This window comes from Hesperophylax consimilis, chromosome 1 (assembly GCF_061612785.1).
Source record: "Hesperophylax consimilis isolate HC1 chromosome 1, BYU_Hcon_1.0, whole genome shotgun sequence".
In the NCBI taxonomy this organism is placed as follows: Eukaryota; Metazoa; Arthropoda; class Insecta; order Trichoptera; family Limnephilidae; genus Hesperophylax; species Hesperophylax consimilis.
Window position 1 is genome coordinate 39,200,884 of NC_142836.1, and position 19,378 is coordinate 39,220,261.

General features: G+C 34.8%; 1 protein-coding gene across 1 annotated transcript in view; it reads left to right on the top strand.

Annotated features, from left to right (window-relative positions):
- The window catches only part of LOC149426854 (cyclin-dependent kinase-like 4), a 34,712-nt gene that overhangs the window by 6,801 nt on the left and 8,533 nt on the right, over positions 1-19,378 (top strand). The window contains exon 4 of the mRNA XM_089630915.1: positions 3,256-3,425. Coding sequence (XP_089487041.1) covers positions 3,256-3,425 — 170 coding nt within the window. The remainder of the gene's footprint in view (positions 1-3,255; positions 3,426-19,378) is intronic.

The following is a 19,378-nucleotide window of genomic DNA, read 5'->3' on the forward strand; positions in this document are numbered from 1 at the left end:
CCGAGGGTGGACAGGCAGTCTGTGATTTATTTGCTGATTACTTTCATTCTGTCTACGAACCGGCTGACCCTCTGGGGATTTCCTGCGATGACTCTGTAGTTAAGCAGGTTTGTGCGATGGGATCAGTTTTTATCGATGCTGACCTCGTGTCCAAATATTTAAAACGGCTCGATTCTAGCAAGGGAGCTGGGCCGGATGGTATCCCACCACTGTTCATTACCGAGTGCGCAAATCATTTGTCACTCCCGCTATCAATACTGTTTAATATATCGATCAAGACTGGTACATTTCCAGATATATGGAAAAGAGCCTACATCACACCAATTCATAAATCGGGAACTAAGTGTGAAGCAGATAATTATAGACCCATTTCCAAGCTTTGCATTTTTTCAAAGGTGTTCGAAAACATAGTCTATGACCAGTTATTCCCTGTGGTAAAGAATTCGATCAACGAATTTCAGCATGGATTCTTTGCAGGTCGCTCTGTTGCTACTAATCTTATAACTTTTACAAACTTCTTGTCTGCCTCCATGGATAAACGTGTGCAAGTTGATACAATCTATACCGACTATAGCAAGGCTTTTGACAAGATCAACCACAACATTCTGCTTAGAAAACTTGCTAATCATGGTATTCATGGAGATCTCCTTCGTTGGATATCCTCATACGTAACAAACAGATCCCAGGCTGTGACAGTGGGTGGATTTTCCTCGGTCTGGAAAATCATTACTTCCGGTGTGCCTCAGGGGTCCATTTTGGGTCCTTTGCTTTTCTCTATCTATATTAATGATATTACGACATGTTTTCACAACGCTCAAATTTTACTATTTGCTGACGATATGAAGATATACCTTCCTATAAGCTCCCCGGACTGTTCTGCGCGTTTACAAGCAGATCTTGATCGACTGACGGATTACTGTCTCAGAAATAAGCTTTTTATCAATATTTCTAAATGTTGCAAAGTCACATTCACACGTAACCGTGTGAAAATACTGCATGATTACACCATTTCTGGATCGATTTTAACAAATAAAGACTATGTGCGTGATCTCGGGGTTTTCTTGGACTCTAAACTTACCTTTGATAAACACGTTGATAACATTGTCACCAAAGCATCAAAAAGTCTAGGTTTTGTACTGAGAACATGCAAATTTTTCAAAAATACTAAGACATATCTGACTCTCTACAATTCACATGTTCGTCCTCACCTGGAGTACTGTTCACCGGTTTGGAACCCGCGCTATATTGTTTATGTTAACAGGTTAGAAAGAGTTCAGGAACGATTTCTCAAATTCCTCAATTTTAAATCATTTAACATATACAACTCTTACGACGAAATCGAGAAACATTTTCGAATCACGAAACTACTCAACAGGAGGATTGTCGCTGATCAGATGCTCTTGTATAAAATTATTAACTCTAAAGTTGACTGCCCGGAGTTGCTGAACAAAATAAATTTCCATGCGCCAATTCGATACAGCAGACAAAATACCCTTTTCTACATTGATAGATGCAATACCAATTCCAACCAAAATGAATTTATGCAAAGGACATGTAACTACTATAATAATAAATTTGCAAATATAGACACTCGTGCTGACATATTCACTGCTAGTTACTATCACTACAGAATTTCATTGTATCACATTCTAACTCATATTAACCACTGTTAAAATGATTGTACCTAATATTTTAATATTACCTGCGTGGCAACTTTTCCTCATCCCTCTCCTCCCCTTTCCCGTTCCAACCCAAGTCTATTTAAGTATAGTTAAAATCACTTTTATTTATTGCTGTTTATGGTAGGCATATTATAGGTTTATCGTTTGCAGGTTAGTTTTATGTTTCTATATATATCTGTGAACATTAATAATTGGTCTGTTTTTTGTTATTCTCTTATGTATATTATATTACTAAGACTGTTAATGTTCCTAAAATAAATAAATAAATAAATAAATAAATAAGATGGCGTCATGCGTGCGTCTCTATAATTTCTGACATTTGGCGGAACGAACATGAGGAAATGTTGTCATTGAAAAAGCGCAAAAACGTCATATTTGGGTTAGAAAATGGATTCTAAGAAGAATTGAATTAAGTGCATCTAATACTATTTTGGGATACACTATTAATTCATATTAATATGATATAATTACAATATTAAAAGATACTGACGGGTATCGAAAACATTTACGAAATTCGGATAACAGATTTGGTAAAGTTGCCGAATTCCGCTGCCGCATAATGCGATTGTCATAATTATTTGATTTCAACTTAATTACCACTGGAAACATCAATTTAAGTCGAGGGAGATGGAAATATACGCACAAACTCATACGACTCACACTTGAACAGCAAAAGTAGACGGGCTTTCAACTTTAGTTACTCAGCTAAAAACTTGATCAAATTTGTTAAAAGGGTGTTCATACTTGTCGATTAGCTTTCAAATGTCATTCAACATAGAGCCGGCCCTATGTGGGCGCAATTGGATCAGTCCGCTCCGAGCGCCGAATTGCCAAGGCGCTGATAACACCTAACACCTAATGGTCCTAACCCATTGCCCTGAGAATATTTTTCATAAAAACTACGATACACAAAAATACAATTTATCCGAATATTATTGATTATAGTTATTACCTACCTAAGCATCTACTGGTTTTGACAAGGCTCAGGACGGGGCCTGATTCAACAGAAAGTTGATCAACTAAAATCGCCACGTCTGAACGGGGCATAAGTGCATATTAGGGGTAGGTACCTACCTACTTTCCGAAAGGAGATAATTATAAGTATTTAGGTATCAGTGAGTAAAGTGGTTAATTTTAAAAATACGAAATTATTGATGTTGTTGAAGAACAATTTTTTTTTCAAAATTTCATTTTTTTAAATTATGATTTTCAGGATTCTTTGGATGTTGCGCTGATGCTTCCCCAAACTGAAAAATCTTCGTACAAAATATATATAAATAAATGTGAACGGTGGCGAATTAATAAATAAATTGATCGAAACATATCTTGGCTCGGGATAAAAAAAAAAACAAAACAATTTCACTCGCTTGTGAATGGCACGTAGGTTAAACCTCTGATGTTTGCACATACCCGACCATTTCGTTTTTGAATGGATGATCAATTTCATTGGCCAGTCTGGGCCCTAGGAGTCGAAAAGTCTGTTGTAAATTGACGAAATAACATGACATAATTAGGTAGATACAATTTAGTGGGTAGGTACAGATTACACAGACATAATGAAATATTGTGATAGATTATCCACAGAGACGTGAAACCGGAGAACGTGCTGATCTCCAAGCTGGGGCTGGTGAAGCTGTGCGACTTCGGGTTCGCACGTATGGTGGCCCTGCCCTCGGAGCCCTACACTAGCTACGTGGCCACCCGATGGTACAGGGCCCCCGAACTCAGCGTCATGGATACCAGGTATTCGTATTAGATATTGATAGCACACTTCTCAGAGCCGGCTCTGCGCCAAACGGTGCCTGACGCTAGTTAAAACCCCAATGGCGCACAGTGGGCTGAAAATCGCCTTTCATAGACATAGAGACTTGAATTTTCAAGTGTATTTTTTAAGCATTAAAATGAATCAAAACATAAAAAAGTTTTTTGTTTTGAGGATTTAAAAAAAAAAAAAAAAAATGTTGCGCCACAATACGAAGTATGTCAAAAAAATAAAAATAAATAGTGGGATATCTGTGTGTAAGGATAGAATAGCCAACCTTATGATTCCAGAGATAGCCTCATTTTTAATGTCAGTGCCATACAAATTTTTCTTAAAAAATGATAACTCCTTCATTTGTACACTCAATTGCTTCGTACGAAATTTTATAGCATAGTAATGATCAGCAGAATCCATTTCTAGCCAAAAAAATACCCTTGAAATTTAAGTCTCTATGTCTATGAAAGGCGATTTTCAGCCCACTGTGTGGCGGCGCCGTGATTGTATCAGCGCATTAGCTTCTTGACTCCTTGGAACCTTAGCAGGCCCTCCACCCAGTATTTTTTAAATTTTGGTTTATTGGGGAAACATACAGTTTTAGAACAGAACGTAAAAAAATTATATTTATTTTTTTACTAGCTTTTTTTTTATTTTTATAGTGAATACCTCACAAGAGTCCCAACTGCTCCCGTCTGGAGCCAGTGAGACTATGGCATCCCCAATTGGGGGATGTTGTGAGGCTGAAGGTAAGTGGAGAAGGGAAAGAGGAAGGTGGGGAAGTACCTAGCTATTCAGATCTAGTCACTAAACACGGCTAAAGCCATTTGGAGCAACGTTTCAATTCTGAATGGTGGTCTTACACCAGGGCGATACTGGTAGTATCTTCCACTCTGGAACGTGCCGCAAATATACTATATATTTTTTTAATTAATTAATTGTGAAATAACACAAATTAATCAAATAAAATTTATTTGCGCACGCCGGGTTCGACCCCGCGACCTTCGGAATGGCAGTCCAATGCGTTACCACTGGACTATGCCGGCCGTCAGCTGTACCCCGCCACGCGTTGTTGTGGATCAGTCTCTCTGTGCAGATAGATAAACAATAATGCGTGTTGCTTTTACATCCAACCGATGGCACTGTTTTTTTTTCTTAAAAAAAAGCATGTTTGTTAAACAGATGACGCTGTTTTCAAAAAAACATGTTTTAGCTGTCGCATGTGACATCGACAATTCTTCATTGAATTCGAATTCTACATTATGTCAAAATTTAAAAGCAATCAATCAGTGAAGAATTTTCGGATATTTAAGATTTTGAACAAATGCACTTTTACATTCTAATTTATATAGATTCATGCCATGAAGGCTTTAAAATGTGTACAATGTTTAAGGTAGGTAAGCTGATCAGGAGTACAATAATGAGTGTATTTTACATAGCATAATAGGCCGAGTACGGACTACGTAAGCAGGTACTCTACTAGTTACCGTTGAGAGTTGTTGTACATTCAAGTAATAGTTGTTCAATAAATAAGACATAATAATAATAGTATTTAGCAAACCTTTATATTGCCAGATTGGGTATCATACAGAATATAGCTTAACACGAAGGGGGTCGACTGCAAGAGCGTAGGTGTTGCAGGAGGTAAAATTTTTATAAATGATCACCTCACCAGAAAAAACAAATTGATACTAAGATCAGCAAAAGAATTTAAAAATATAAACAAATATGATTTTTTATGGGTACGAAACTCAAAAATTTATATAAGAAAGAATGTTACCTCTCCTGCTATTCTCGTCTCAGGTCAAACCGTATTGAACAACTTAACTCAATGATTTCTTCTAAACTTAATTTTAATTTGCTTTTATTTAATTTTTGCTTTCAACTTATACCACTTTTGTACTCAACTCTAATTCTATATACACACTACTCAACTTACTCAAAACACTACAACATAATACACTCACATCTGCGCAAATCGAAAACCATGCTCACCCCAGTGGACTTTTGGCTGTTGAGTGAACATGATAATATGTATTTATTTATTTTTTTTACATATTATTCTATTTATTATTATTATTATTATTTTTTTATTTTTTTTATTTACGCCCTAATGGGCTTTTACATGAAAATATACATTTACATTGATTACAATAATTGAACATAAGAAGATAAATGGAGTTAATTGTAAGAAAGCAACACATATAATAAAATTTTGTGCAAATTAGCAAAACACTAATAAGATGGATTCAATATAAAATATACCCAAGCATGAAATAGTAAGTAAAAGAAAGTTCAACATAAAAAGTAAGTAAGTGGGTGTGTTTAAACCCAGTATTAATTGTGTGTTTAACAAATCGATAAACCAATATAAATTAGAGTGTAACTTACTCGTGAGGTAAAGAACATTATAACAGAGATTTAAAAAAAAAAAAAAATAACAAAATAAGAGTTGCACCTGTAAAAAGCAAAAACTAATAGAATTTAGCAATATCGACATGAATAAGAAATAATAAGATCTGAGATGGAACATAGTGTTATGTATAAAAAGTAGTTAGTAGGTATATGCATACAATTATAAGTGTATAGTAGAGCAAATAAAAAACAAACAAATATGGATATAATTTACTTGAAAGGTTTCGAATGGGAGAAGATGTAATAAAATTATTAAAGCTATAAAAGTTAATTATTAGCCGATAGAATCGAAATAAGTTGCCTTTTAAAGCTCACAAAATTGTCAAAACCAAATATATCTATAAGTTCACAGTATTTATTCGCAAGGTTGTGAATTCTAGGAATTGGTGAAAAAATAGAATAATTAGTGTTGAGGTTCTTGTTAAATTTAAAAGTATCTTTACTGCGAGTTTGCCTAGCAGGAACATTAATGCAAATAAGTTCCAACAAATTAGGGCTGTCAATTAAAGATTTAATAATTTTGAATAAAAATAGCAAATCAATTAACACTCTTCTATCAGATAATTTAAGAAGTTTAGTTTCAGCAAGCAAGTTATTGTAATTTATAAATTCGATTGGAATTTTCATTTTAAAATTAATGTACCGAAGGAATTTATTTTGTACCTTTTCTAATGATTGAGAATGGACCTTGTAGTACGGTGACCATACGGTGGAATTGTATTCTAATTTGCTTCGTACTAACGAGCAATACAGATGTTTTAATGTTGACATACTTTTAAAATTTGCTCCCATTCTCAAAATAAAACCTAGTATTCTCATCGCATCGCTTGTTATTTCATCGATGTGTTCGTTAAACTGTAGACTCTCGTGGAATATAACACCAAGATCACGAATCTGTGATACACGAAGAAGATTAGCACCATTCATAAAGTAGGAAAAATTAAGTGGATTTTTGCCTTTGTAAAAACTGATAATCTGGCATTTACCTAAATTTAGTTGCAAATCATTGACAGAACACCACGCACATAGTTTATTAAGGTTCAACTGCAAAATTGCGCGATCGTCATCGTCTTTGATTATTCTGTATATCTTCAGATCGTCGGCAAATAACAGGACTTTAACATTAGTAAAAATATTAACAATATCATTGATAAACAAACAAAATAATATTGGGCCCAAGTGAGATCCCTGTGGTACTCCGCTCGAGGCAGCAAATGTATAAGAAGTAAACGAATCTATCTTGACTGCTAAGTACCTTCCTAATAGATAACTCTTAAACCATTCCAACATACTCCCTCTTATTCCCAACAATTTTAGTTTACGTAATAATATTTTGTGGTTTACTTTATCAAATGCCTTACTGAAGTCAGTATATATGGAATCAGTTTGATGTGATGCATTAAGGGCATTAACAATATCATTCGTGTACAAAATCAAATTGGTAAGAGTAGATCTACCTTTAATGAATCCATGTTGAAGGGGAGAGATGGTTCGATTGATTCGGGATATCAACTTATCTAGTACTAGGCTTTCAAAAAGTTTGGGTAAAGTAGACATTATACATATTGGCCTATAATTTGTTACTTCGCTCTTATTACCTTTTTTGAAAATGGGCGTTAAAAGACTAAACTTCCAAAGGTCCGGGAATACACCTGATGAGAGTGACTTTGTAAATAACTTATGAATAGGATATGACAATGTATGCATACAATTTACTAAAAACCTGGGCGGAACATTATCAGGTCCTGCGGATTTTCGGGAATCAAGACTCTTCAGCTTAGATATAATATCGTCTATGGTTACATTACAGACAGATATATCAAGAGTTTCAACCAAATCAAAGCACGAAATATTGCTGTCTTCACTTGCATTAATGTAAACGCCGCTAAAAAAATCAGCAAAAAGATTAACAGTTTCCTGAAGATTTAGGGATAATTTAGAATCGAATGACACACTACTAGGTATGTAAGTACCATTTTCTTTTTGGGATTTAACATATTTCCAAAAGAAATTTGAGTCGTCCATGATAGAGCCTTCGACATCACTAATGTAATTTTTGTAACATTTTGCGGAGAGCTTATTGCACTCTGCCCTCAATTTTTGAAACGCAGTATAATCGATGGCCAGGCGACTTTGTTTGAATCTCTTATGAGATAATTTTTTAAGGTAAATTAAGTCTATCAGGTCTTTTGAGAACCATTTTGGGTATAGAGTTTCTCTGTAAGTCGTTAAAGGAACAAATTGTTCAATTGCAGAATTAACGATGAAGTAAAATTTTTTAAGGTGTACATTAATATCATCGTCGCTATCAAAGAATGACCAGTCAGTCTGTTTAAGGAAATTTGAAATTTTAACATAGTCAGCTTTTTTGAAATTTCGAGTTTCTACTACCTTTTTTACGATAGGAATTGGTTTAAGATTAGACATGCAAATTTCTAGTGGTGGATGGTAAACATCGACAGGTAATAGAATTTCGGTACTTCTCACAACACAGATGTCAGACACATTTGACAGTGCCAAATCCAACGTACGACCTCCTATATTATGAACATTATTACACTGTGTTAGACCTAAGAACAGTGCCATATCTCTAATAACACGAATATTAACATTAGAACAAGAATTGACAGAATTCATATTACACCAATCATAATGTGGCAGATTGTAATCACCAACTAGAAGTAGTTTAGTATTAGGATATTTAGCACAAATTGATTCAACCTCGTCGCAGTGATTGCTGTAGCTTTGGACATCAGAATTCGGAGGTAAGTATGCACATCCCACTATTATTTTACCTCTAGAAGTGTTCACATTGACAAATAGTTGCTCGATGGATGTGTTTTTTGTGGATATTTTTGAAGAACTGAGATATTTTGAGATAGCAATGGCTACACCACCTCCTCTCGTTTTGGCACTTGTTTTAGAATTCCTATCCATACGGTAGATGTTGAAATTAGGGAAGCCTAATTCGGCAGAGTTGATTCCTGAGTCGAGCCATGTTTCGGTTAAAATGAAGATATCACTGCTGATAGTTGCCGCCGAAGTCAGCAACATGGGAAGTTTAGTGCGGATCCCTCTCACATTTTGGTAGTAGCATTTTATTTTTTGTTGTTTCAGTTTTTTGGCGCACATTCAATAATTTTAGGTACAGAGTTCACATATTTGATAGTTATATTGGTTTCACCGTTGTTCTTCCTCGTCTCGAGTTGTTGGCGTAAATCTAGAAGTTGAGTCCTCTGCAATGGTGTTTGGTCGTTACTGGCCTTTATACCGTTTTTCAGTTTTGCGTTCCTGGTCAAAACCTCGCGAGCCGAGACAGAGTCATTGAATTCGACCTTAATCGGTCTAATTTTGTTGGACTTTTTTACACCAAGTCTGTACGACTTAACCACACTCGGTATTAAATCATTATTTATATCACTAATCGCTGAAACTACTTTATCGCTGTCCATTTTAATAATTGTTGTTGTTGATTCTGAAATACTTTCGGGAACATTAAATAAAATAATGTTCTTTGACCGGGTTTTTCTTTCCTCGGCCTCTGCGAGCAAATCATTTATTGAAGATGAAGTATTTGTCGGGTTAGTAACAATAGACTGAGTATCCGTTACACTTTTTAATGTTGACAATTCTCCTTCCAACATTCCCATTCGAACAGCCATCAATCCTGTGGTTCCTAACAGATCCGTTGTTATCGGGGTAATTTTACCCATTTGCTCCTTCGTAAATTTGTTGCCGGGGTCATTAATAATTTTTATCAGCGAACAGAGTAGATCCTTGGCCTTGGTCATATAGTTAAGAGAGTTCTCGTTTAAATCCATATTAAAATTTATTTAAAAAGAGTTAAAAATATGTTAACTTTATTCGTAATTAGTTTATACACAAACGCCTGTTTCCCGCAAACTGTTTAGCACTATTCAAAAGTGACGACACTTTCGACCAATGGCGATAGTAATGACGGACTGATAATGCGCCTGCGCGTTTGGTATGTTTACCAGTTGAAAATTGTTATTTTAATATTTTTAAAACACAGCACTGCACAGCACACACGATAATTTAAAAATCTAACTGATTGAATATTTCGAAGATGAAGTGATTTAACTACTTCGACACTTTATGTTGTGTTTACTTGCAATTTTCTAATGTTTTGGAAGTTTTAATGTGGAGCGTATTCACTATCTGTGTAATCAATGACGGTAGGTTACTTTTTTGAATTTTATTTATTTACATAACTTTTTTCATATTTATTTACTTTACTTTTTTGAATTTTATTTATTTACATAATTATTTACTTCGAATCAAAATTGGATAGTAGTTTCTCTTTTACATGATGCATAACAACATTATAATTTTTTATCAAAACGCACGTGGCCTCCGATCCAAGACTAAAGAATTCTATCAAAACGTCCTGATCAACGAATTCGACATAATATTAATTAGCGAGACGTGGTTAGTTGACAGCATATCCGATGATGAGCTGTTTGATTGCCGGTATAACGTATATAGAAATGATAGAGATACTAATCGAACGGGTAAAACTAAAGGGGGTGGCGTTGTTATAGGTATAAAAAAAGACTTTAAAGTTCGATCTCAAAAGTCATGGACATCAGAAGCCGAGGATATATGGATCTCACTATTACTAAGACATTCAAAACATTGCATTTCAAATATTCATATTTGTTGCTCTTACTTACCAGGAGTTAGTCCTAAGTTGTCTAATGCACAGCGTTTCTCTATTATCAATAGTCATACAACTACTATATCTGACTTAACTACTGAATTTCCAAATGACATTTTTCTAGTAATAGGCGATTATAATATGCCAAATGTGAGCTGGAACTCTACGTATCAGCCACGTAGTATTGACCTCTGTACCTCTACCCTCCTTAGCTGCCTTTCGTTTTCCAATTTAACACAGTATAACGAAATTTATAATACTCACGGACGAATTTTAGATCTCGTGCTTTGTAACACTGCTGTCATTGTCTCCGCGGCTGACTCGCCATTAGTAATCGAAGATGCACATCATAAATCTATTATAGTTGAACTAAATATTCCTCTCCCTGCTACCACCCTAAAACCCCAGATAGTCAAAATGTTCAATAAAGTTAACTACGAGGTAGTTAATGATGCTCTCAGAAACAGTGATTGGTCCTCTGTCGTTAATGCACAGGACGTAGATGCTGCAGTGCATCATTTTTATGGTATTATTGATGCCCTGATAGATGATCTGGTTCCAAATAAAGTAATCAAATCAACCAAATTCCCAACATGGTATTCGGCGGCTTTAATTAACATAACTAAAGAAAAATTAAAGTTTTTTCGTGCCTGGAAACGGTACAAGAATCCTCTAGATTACCTATCTTTCTCAATACTTCGCAAAAGACAAAAGAAAATTTCTAGTCATACTCATAACGCCTACATTGCTCGATTGGAATCAGATATACCAAATAATGTTTAAAAAATATGGAATTATGTTAAGACGCAAAGAAAATCTCCCACTATACCAGAACTATGACCTATCATTCGACAACGGCACACGATAGCAAAGAAGTTACAGACTTATTCGCTGATTACTTCTCAACGGTATTTAGAAATAAATTTCCAACACTCAATGTTAATAATAAGGAAGAACCTCTGAACAACACATTAATATCGTCAATTAAAATAAATGAAGAAATCACCTTGAAATACCTTTCAAACATAGATATTAAAAACCAGGAATTGATAGGCTACCCGGAGTTTTTATACGCAACTGTAGTAAATATATCTGTCTTCCGGTTTGCGCCATCTATAAAAAATCATTGACACAAGGAACGTTTCCCCTCAAGTGGAAATCAGCAGTTATCACACCCATCTATAAAACCGGTGATAAGCATGACGTTAAAAACTACCGTCCAATTTCCCAACTTCCTATTTTAAGCAAAGTTCTAGAAAAAATTGTCTTTGATCAATTATACTCGGCTATTTCCACAATAATTACACCGAATCAGCACGGATTCATGAGAGGTCGGTCTACGACATCCAACCTGACCCTTTTCATTAACTTCTTGCATAGCAAGATGGATGACAAAGAGCAGGTTGATACTATGTATACAGACTTTTCTAAGGCTTTCGATCGCGTAATACACTCAATTCTTTTGAAAAAGCTTGTCTTATTTGGTATACACGGTGACCTATTTAGATGGATCAAATCTTACATTAGTAACCGTAATCAAGTAATCTTAATCAACGGCGTCTTCTCAAAATCTATCGAGGAAAAATCTGGTGTCCCCCAAGGGTCCCACCTAGGTCCGCTAATGTTCAACATTTATATAAATGACATTGGATCATGTTTTCAAAATTCCAAATATGTACTTTATGCCGATGACATGAAAATATTCAAAGTTATTCGTTCTCTTTCTGACTGCGAAGCCTTACAGAGTGACCTAGATAGGCTTTGCAAGTATTGTAAAGTTAACTGTCTAGATATAAACGTTTCTAAATGTCACACTATGACATTCACCAGAAACAAACTCGTAATTAAGTACTCATATTCACTCAACAATGAACCTGTCATCTCTAAAACGGAATGTAAAGACCTCGGCGTTTACCTTGATAGCAAACTTATATTTAATAAGCACATTGACTCAATCGTTAATAGGTCATATAAAATGCTTGGTTTCGTGCTACGTGTAAGTAAAATATTCAGTAATCCGCGTACAATTGTAATGTTATATTTCGCATTAGTCAGAAGTACACTGGAATATGCATCGCCTATTTGGAATCCGCAATATAAACTTTACATAGATAGTATAGAACGAATCCAAAACAAATTTATAAAATATATTACCCACAGATTCAACAATAATTTTGAGTGTACATTTGAAACTTTGCAGCGAAGACGAGCAGTGGCTGACTCAATATTTATACACAGAATTTTAAACAATGAGATTGACTGTTCTGAACTTTTGTCCCTTATTAACATTAACATACCTTTGAGACGTACACGACATACAGTGCTATTCCACACCCTAAATTATAAAACAAATGCAGCATCTAATTCGACAATTAACCGAGCTCTTCATACTCTAAATAATATTTGTATTAACTCTAACATTGACATTTTTTCGGATTCACTGCCCAAATTCAAACGTGGCATCATGTCAATAATTTAAAGAATTCAATGCGCATACATACAGACACACACACACACAAACACTCACACACACATTACACAAGTCATACACACACCTATAAACTACACAAGTCACCTGGTAATTAAGGAATAAACATACCACTTAGCAGACATTACAAGGAAACATATCATAGGTACACAACATGAAGTATCTTATTCCTGTATATTGTTTCATCTCTGTAAATTATGTACTGTTTGTTTCAATAATATAAAATAAAAAAAAATAAATAAAAAAAACATCTGTACAGGAATAAACATGAACGGCTTGTTGTAAAGCAAATTTGTAACATTTATTACGCCTGATTGGGTGTTTTATGGAAAATATAAAGATAGACTGTGCATTCAAGATAAAATAAATGTTGTGGATCAGTTACAAATATTCTAATATATTGTTTTTAATTAAGTCACTGAGTGAACTGAGTGGTGGTGAACATCGATTGAACTATAATTATTACCTAGTGTGTGTAGCCTATGAATGGGCGAATTTACGAAATAATTTTTAGCAGACTTTGGAAGATTATAGAGAGCAGTCTGTTTTTTTTTACGCGTACACGAAAAGTAATAAGGTTTGTTAAATCCATGGCGTCTAATCTGCTATTCGCTATTTTGAAAAGTCAAACTAAATCAGTCATTGTGCGCTTTGATGATAAGTCGGACAAGTTAAGTAAGTCCATTAAAAAGGTGTAATCTTCGACTGAAATTCCTAATTTATAATTAATAAATCTTAGAAATTTATGCTGCACTCTCTCGATTTTTAGTTGGTGAATCTTATACAACGGAGGCCAGATTATCGAATTATCCTCTAGATTGCTTCTCACCAACCCAGTGAATATTAATTTTAAAATCTTTCACCGTCCTCAAAATAAACCCCAAATATTTCATGGCCTTGTTTGTTATTTCATTTATATGAGGAACAAACGTTAATTTACCATACAAATAAGACCGAGGTCCTTAATTTGCTCGACTCTTTTCAGTATAATGTTATTGATGGTATGTTGATGCATGACAAGATTTTGATACGGGCAAAATTTAACGTTTTACATTTTTTAATATTTAGGAATTACGGGTGCACCGCTCTTGTAACCTCGCAAGATTTAATTGTAATACATAACAGATATTGAGATTAGTAATAGTTTTGTAAATTTGAAGATCATCGGCTAATAGGAGTACATAACTCCATCGAAAACGGTAGTTATGTCGTTGATAAACAAGGAAAACAATATCGGTCACAAATGAGACCCCTGTGGTACGCCGGTGAAGACTGCAAATTGGTGTGAAAAGTGTGAATTGAGTTTAACTGATTTTTTTCTGTGCAGCTAACTTTCAAGGGTTCTTAATTTTTAAATTAAAATTTTATATGATACATTATCAAAAACCTTACTAAAGTCGGCGTACACCGTACACTACGTCTGTTTAAAGACGTTTGTTCATTGTATTAAATAAATATTCCTGATGAATAATTAAGTTTGTTAGATGTTGACCGTACAAAATTATTGTATTGGTCTCAGATGAGAGTTTAGAGAGAAAAACAGATTCAAATAATTTCGTGATTGACGACTGCATACATATAGTTCTATAGTTAGAGATATCCGATTTATTACCTTTCTTAAAAATTGGAGACAAGAAGTTTGTTTTTCTTTTTTCGGAAAGGTGCCAATTTTTAGAGATAAGTTAAAAAATTTAGTAATAGGATAAGTCAAGACTGATAAACATTTTGATAAGAGGATTTAAGGAATGTTATCAGGACCATTACATGTTACCTTATTGCGTGAAGGTTATAAGAAGGTATTAGGTAAGTTAAGGTATTAGGTCACCCTGCAATATCACCGCACGTACCTACAATCCGTGACTTACGATTACAATTAGGTAATAGTAGTTAGCGGCGTCCTTTTTGCGAGATGAAAATAGAAGATGTATTGGACCTAGAATTCATGTTCGAAAAGTTAGGCAGTAGATATGCAGATTTCATTATTTTTTAGAGAGTCTTTGCTAAAAAAACCTAAGAGACTAACCATAACACCGTTTCCGTGGGGGTTGGCAAAGAGTATGGACTTTTTATTTATTAATTTTATTTTAGCAATTTGTACATTTAAGTTTACAAATGATTAATTATTTTTTACATATTAATTCTATGTTTTTTCTTGTTTTATGTGGCTCCTACACAACATCTTGAATTTTTCAATTGGGGCAGACTGAGGACGGGTTGTTTCGGAGAATTTGAACAATTCATCAAAATTCAACGTTCATTTACAAGTTCTGTGAAAGATTTTTTCATGTTCTGTTTTTATTTCAGTTTTGTCAATCAATTAGCCTACAATGATATAATAACAGAACATGAATAGGACTTTCACAGAACCCGAAAATGAACATTGAAATTTGATGAATTGTTCAAATTCTCCGAAACAACCCGTCCTTAAGGTTTTCCGGCAGCGCGTTATAGTATTTCATCCCTTTATAGAATATACTGTTCTGTGTATTCGTCTTGTCCTTTTTTGGTAGCCTGATTTCATTGCACGTCCTAGTTTTATGTTTGTGTATGTCCTTGTTGTATACAATTTTATTTGAAAAATATTTGGGTAGCAGGTTGTTTACTATTTTGTGTACAAATATCACCGTGTTAAAGGTCAACATCTGTTTCACCGTTAGCCAATTTAGTTCGTTTAACATTTTATTTACTTTTGAATAAGTATCTATTTCGTCTGAGTATTGTTCTCATTGCCCTATTTTGGAGAATTTGAAATTTATTTTGTTCTCGGTCGTTACACAGAAAAAGGATAGTTGAGCAGTAATTAAAATGTGGAGCAATAATGGAGTTATAAATGGTGATTACAGTTTTTTCGGACAGTTTTTGGTGAATTCTTCCCAAAAAAGATATCTTTTTCCAATTTTCTTTTGGGTAGGTATATTCAGCATGTTTGTTAAAGTTGAGTTTGGAATCTATTATAACTCCTAAGTATTAGGACTGCTAAACAACTCGGTCTTTGCATACACTCTTGCTTCATTCACATTTATACATCGTCGCATACGCCATACATAACTACTCTGCTGTTATTCTGACTCTTAACATAGCCCGACTCAATAATAATAATAATATTTGGATGATTTGTATACCGCCGTTTTTGTGCAAAATCACCTCAAGGGCGCTGTACAAATATGTGTGTATTTGATTCACTCGATTGTACATGTAAGTTGGGTATGGGTACCGCCGCCCCGGGAACCATTTATTGGATAACCAACACTTCTGCCAGGTCTGCATAGGTCACCCCAATTAGTTCGCTACGTTTTGTGATTTCGATAACACCACCCGATCGTTTCATCGGGTGGTGTTTGTTCAGGACGCGCCTGTCCACCAACTGCGTAGCGTGCCAGATCGTGAGACTGGTCTCTAGTCATATCACCTCATTCCACACTATGCGCCGCAGTGTCTGTCACTCCTGGACACACTAACCCATAGATTCCTCAACCCTCAAACTTTTTACTACCCAGAACTTTCACTCCTTCCTTTCCTTATTTATTTATTTATTTATTTATTTATTTATTTAATATCAACGGTATAAATATACCATAAACAATGATAACATGTCACAGTTAAAATCGTAAAAATATTTTTAAAAAAGAATTACAAATATATGTGGCATTTGATTGTAAAATGACATTAGAGAGTAAGTAAGTAAGTAAACAAGAGATACAAGTACATAAGTTTCTATAGTGCAAATAAGGTAGAATTAGATTAAATTAATATTGATTGAAAAGATTTGATAGCATAGCCCTCTTGTACCTACCTTGCGTGCAGTTAAATAGATCTGCCACATCTGCGTATCTATTACTAACTTCATGCAACCTAGGTACAAGCGAGTGTTTGGAATACTCAGTCCTGATATTGTTGCATTTAAACAAAATTTTAGATCGAGTAGCTCTCGTGGGTATATGAAATTCAATGAGGTTAATTAAATCTGGACTGTCTATACTACCATTTACAATTTTGAACATAAATATTAAGAAAGACCCTCGACACAGCAACCCAAAAGATGACATAGGCCCTGAGGGAAATTATTTTTCTGGTGTACAATATAATCATTTAAATTTACATAGCAAGAACATATTTAAAATTATAATTAAACACATTACCTTTACAAGAGTCTAAAACTTGTGTGTAAAGTGAAAAAAATAAAATTAAAACTTAACATACATATGTATATAGAAGAAAAAAAAATAAAAATAAAACAAATAAAGTGAAGAGATTTCTATATTATAATATATAAAATAATATAATGAGGTATCATCGTGATTCTAATTAGCTAAATTATTTAAGATATTAAAGTTTATTTTATTTTTAAATTTATTATAATCCGGTTCTAACCTCATAGGCCAGTGCAATTAGCGCCAAAAAGGGGGTCGCGATCGAAGTAATTCCGGTAGTCCCAATTTTTTTATATGTTATATAAACTGATCTCCTGATGTAAAATCTGAGTTTCCGACCTTGGCGCACCTGTGCTCGCGCCGCCATTTTGAAAAAACTGGCCGAAATCGGGCCAAAATCTAGTTTTTCCCAAATATCTCATTTCCAATGCAAATTTTGGCTAAAGTATCTTATCAAGTATAATAGAACATAAAATAACCTACAACTTTTGGAAAACAAATTTCTTTTATCTCTAATAGGTACCGAGGTAGAAAGTCGTAAAGGTGCGTATATTTTTGAAAAAACAAGTTTTTTGCGCGACTAGGTTTGGTTTTTTATAAATACCTCGTTTCCAGTGGAATTTCATGAAAATTTTATTGATACCAATTTTGTAGAACATAAAATTTCAAAAAAAGCTTTGCAATTTTTATGTTAAAATAGTTTTTTTTTTACCGATATAAAGAATAAACAAATTTAGGTAGGTACGCACAGAAAATCTATCACGGTTTATTATCACGTTATTAGATTTTTGTTTGCATTTTTAAATACATACATCTATAAATTTACTAGAGGGCACTTCGGTATGGGGGGGGGCTACCCCCCACCCTTCTACTCCTCCCTTCCGGTTCCCTTCACAGACAGTTCCATCCTTCGTTGGACTGCTGGATTCGTTTATCTGCATAACATTTGTGAGGGTATCGAGTCATTCTGTGGGATTGAATCAGAAACGTCAGAACTACATGTAGAGATGAGGCCTACAAGAATTAAGAGGGATGATCGAGACGTTCAAACTCTCATTGATTGGTTTGCTTGCCATGAACCATTTCCTAAAACAAACGCGATTATGTCTATTAGCAGTGGCACAATCGGGGATCGCAAAGTCACTTGTCACGTGGCTGAAAAGATGGGGAAATTAGCTATGTCTAAAGTTATCAACCAGAACTTTGGAAACCTACACTTAAAACGTAATGATGCGATAGTTTCTCTTGCGGCGGTGACCAGCAGTGTCAAAAATCAGGGTGTGACTATGGCAATAGATCCATTAATGCTATTCAATATGAACTCTCTCCTGTACCATTGTCTCTTTTCTCAGAGGAAGGCATGCGCAAAGGAACGAAGTCTATATTTTATTCATCATTCAACCCTCTACCATATAATACAGAACTGGGAAGCAGTAAAATACACGTAATTGATGGAGGATATTTACTGCACAAAGTGGTATGGGGTCGTGCTCAACCTTTTTCAGTAATTTTCCAGCAATATGTCAGGTATGTACAAAATCATTATGGATCCAATGCAGTAGTGGTATTCGATGGATACCCAGATTCTATGGAAAAGAAAAGCACTAAAGGGGTGGAAAGAGCACGGCGTGCCAGAGTTACAACTTCTGCTGAAGTTTTGTTTTTTGAAAGCATGCACCCACAAGTGCCACAGGAAAAGTTTCTGGGAAATGAGAAGAACAAGTCTCGTTTTATTTCCCTACTCAGAACCTCATTTGCACGATCCCACATAACGACAGTACAAGCTGAAGAGGATGCTGACGTTCCCATAGTGAACACAGCAAATTCATTGTCATCTCAACATGATGTAGTCATAATCGTTGGTCAGGATATTGATCTGCTGGTACTCCTCACAGCTCTCTCACCTCCCAACGTATATTACCAAAAATTTGGAAAAGGTAAATCACCTAACGCGTTGTACTCGAACAAATGTTTTAAACACATTGAAATAGTTGAAAACATTTTATTCCTTCACGCCATAAGGTTGCGATACAACTGGAGCTCCGTTCGGTCAAGGCAAACACAAATTTTGTAATATTCTTCTCAAGAACCACTCAGTGAATGAACTTGTTCGTGTATTTCAAGACCCAAAAGCAAAGACAGAAACAATCACTTTGGCTGCCGAACAACTATTTGCACTTTTGTATGGCGGCAACGAGAAATCAAATT